Source organism: Echinops telfairi, unplaced genomic scaffold (genome assembly GCF_000313985.2).
Source record: "Echinops telfairi isolate 266 unplaced genomic scaffold, ASM31398v2 ScPeMD7_7414;HRSCAF=8452, whole genome shotgun sequence".
Classification (NCBI taxonomy): Eukaryota; Metazoa; Chordata; class Mammalia; order Afrosoricida; family Tenrecidae; genus Echinops; species Echinops telfairi.
This window is the reverse complement of record NW_022111314.1, coordinates 2,989,829-2,992,617: the sequence shown is the minus strand read 5'-3', so window position 1 is coordinate 2,992,617 and position 2,789 is coordinate 2,989,829. Positions and strand designations below refer to the sequence as shown.

The window sequence follows — 2,789 nt, the reverse complement described above, 5'->3', positions numbered from 1 at the left end:
CTGGTGCAGCCAGCAGGACCTCCAAAGACAAGTCTAACGGGCTAAGAAGCCACTGGAATCCCTGTGACAGAGCACAGTCCTACCCTAACACACGTGGGGCTGCTATCAAATAGAGGAACGTGATGGCAGCTGTTTATCTAAATTATGAACAGCATGCTCAGCAGAAAACGTCTGCATTTGAACCAGCGGTGTCGGCCATGACCTTCATCCACTCTCATGACGTTACCCATGGTCAGGAAATGTTGGTCAGAAACAGAAGCTGGGTATCCTGAGTTGCCCCTGTCACACAGCAGGCTGATAACCTAGAACTGGTAAAGTTTGAGTGTGGTATTTTGGACTCTGGGCCAAGACTGGAATTTTCCTGAACCCTTAATATCAAACACAGAACAGTTGTGGAAATTAGCTTTTGCAGAGGACTTCAGTAGTTTAATATATCCAACCCAAAATTTCAAGGCAAACTAGAGCTTATATTGAGAAAATTTATATTATAGTAAATTCATTTTGGAAACATCTATTATTTGATTCACAAATAACACCAAGCTGCCGACACACTTCCGTATAATAGGCTGTAAAACGTTAAGCAAGTTTCCCACACGGATTTTTCCAAGCTCCAGCTACAGATCCAGGAACCTTCTCAACCTCAAAGTAAATGCAAAGAAAATTTTGCCTGTTTCAAGATCCATTTAACTGTGCAGTCAAGGAGCTTCTACCAAGTCTTCAATTGAAAGTAATTCATCTTTAATTTTAGTGGTATTCTCAAAGGCAAATATTAACAAAATAACTTAATAAAATTCTATAAATGCCTTCCAGATGATGAATATGCTGAATTAAAATACATATTCTTGTGAAATTACATCACTATTTGGCAGTACCTGCACAAACGTTAAATACATAAACCTTCATTAAAAGGTGGGAATTTTATAAAACAAACATTTGTAATCAATTTCAGTATCAGTAAATAACTTTGGACCCCAATTAAGTGAAATGTTATCCCTCAAAAAGAATGCCATTCTTTTCAGAGACTGTATTCCAAAAATTGTAATTTCTTCTTATATTTTCAACTGTAGCATATTGTTTGTGAACTTTCAAAATTTTGTTTCACTGTAAAAAAAAAATCAAACCAACTGCCATTGAGACAATTATGGTTCATCATGCCCATATAGAACAGAGTAGATTGTCCCTGTGGGATTGCAAGGCTGAAAATCTTTACAGGAGCAGAAAGCCTCATCTGTCTCCCTTGGAGCAGTTGTTGGTTATGAACTCTTGCCCTTGTGCGGTTAGCAGCTCAACTCAGAACCCACCATATGCCACCATTAAGTACCTACATACTTGATTTGGAGTTTTCTTTTGGCCCACAGAGCCTAAAATATTTACCCTCTGGCCTTTTATAGAAAACTTGGTCATCTCTGAATTATGTAAATCAGTTCTATTATTAGTTTATGAAATTCTGTTTTATATTAGATTATTAAAATTACAAACTATATTTGAGCTCTAAAAATAACTTGTTTCAATAAAATATCATACCTTCATCATTGACATCATGTATGACCTGGAAAAGAATGAATAATGTTTAATTTCTAATTTATTATTATATTATGAATCATCGCAAATATCAAAAGTAACAGACTGTATCTTAACTCACTACATAATTGTTTAACTTTATTTATTAACTGATCACATAATTAAATTAATCAGGACCACTGTAAATTGAACTTCGACCCTCAAAAATATGTGTTGTAAATCCTAAATTCTATGTCTGGGTTTATAATCTCATTTGGAAATGGATCACCTTTGTTATGTTACATTAATGAAATTTTTTTTGTATAGAGGGCGTTTTGTTTCACTCTCTTGTGAAATACAGTATTGGGTTGATGAAACACAAGGCAGCAAGCTGAGGTGGAACAGGAGAGAAGCTAAGACACATGAAGATCACCCAGAAGGAGAAGCTCAAATAAAGGCCTTTCCTCCACAAACAACTGAAAGTCTTCCCCCCTGACAGCTGACAGTCTGGGTTTGCACAGTCTCCTAAACTGTGGGAAAACAATTTTCTATTTGCTAAAACCATCCACTGGTGATAATTTCTGTTATAGCAGCACTAAAGAACTAAGATAGGGATAAATGCTTACTACAAACTGAATAAACTAATCAATGTAAAATCATTTAAAAATCTGTTAGCGACTTTTATGGTCAAGGCCTATAGCTAGAACACATATTGAGTGTGTGTGTTAATAAGCACATACTTTAACACATAAATTAATGTGTTTTTACCATCAAAACATCAAAGAAATCTTCTATCATATTTATAACAGCTTCATCTTTTGAATATCTTCCATTTAAAATGAACTCTTTAGATTTTTCAAACCAGGAAACCATGTAAAAGCAAGGAATATACATGTTAGTTACTTTGAATTTTAGTAATATTAAGAATATAAACCTCCTCTCTGGGGGACGGGCAGCAGAGGGGTGGGTGAAGGGAGACGCCGGACAGTGTAATATAAGATACAATAATAATTTATAAATTATGAAGGGTGCATGGGGGAGAGGGGAGGAGGAAGGGAAGGGGAGGGGAAAAAGGAAAATGAGCTGATTCCAGGAACCCAAGAGGAAAGCGAATTTTGGGAATAATGAGGGCAACAAATGTATAGATGTGCTTTACACAATTGATCTATGTATTGTGATGAATTGTATGAGCCCCAATAAATTGACTTAAAAAAAAAAGGAGACAGTAAAAAAAATTAAAAAAAGAATATATTCATCTATCCTTATATAAACAGTATAGCTATGAGTAA

The 2,789-nt window shown here is 35.3% G+C and overlaps 1 protein-coding gene across 3 annotated transcripts in view; it reads right to left on the bottom strand.

Annotated features, from left to right (window-relative positions):
- The window catches only part of SYCP2 (synaptonemal complex protein 2), a 62,418-nt gene extending 60,051 nt beyond the window's left edge, over positions 1–2,367 (bottom strand). For all 3 annotated transcript variants that reach the window (XM_045296963.1, XM_045296964.1, XM_045296965.1), the window contains exons 1-2: positions 2,269–2,367; positions 1,525–1,549 (exon numbers count right to left, since the gene is read on the bottom strand). In XM_045296963.1, the coding sequence (XP_045152898.1) occupies positions 1,525–1,549; positions 2,269–2,298 (55 nt within the window). In that variant the 5' untranslated portion in view covers positions 2,299–2,367. The remainder of the gene's footprint in view (positions 1–1,524; positions 1,550–2,268) is intronic.
- Between the last annotated feature and the right edge of the window lie 422 nt (positions 2,368–2,789).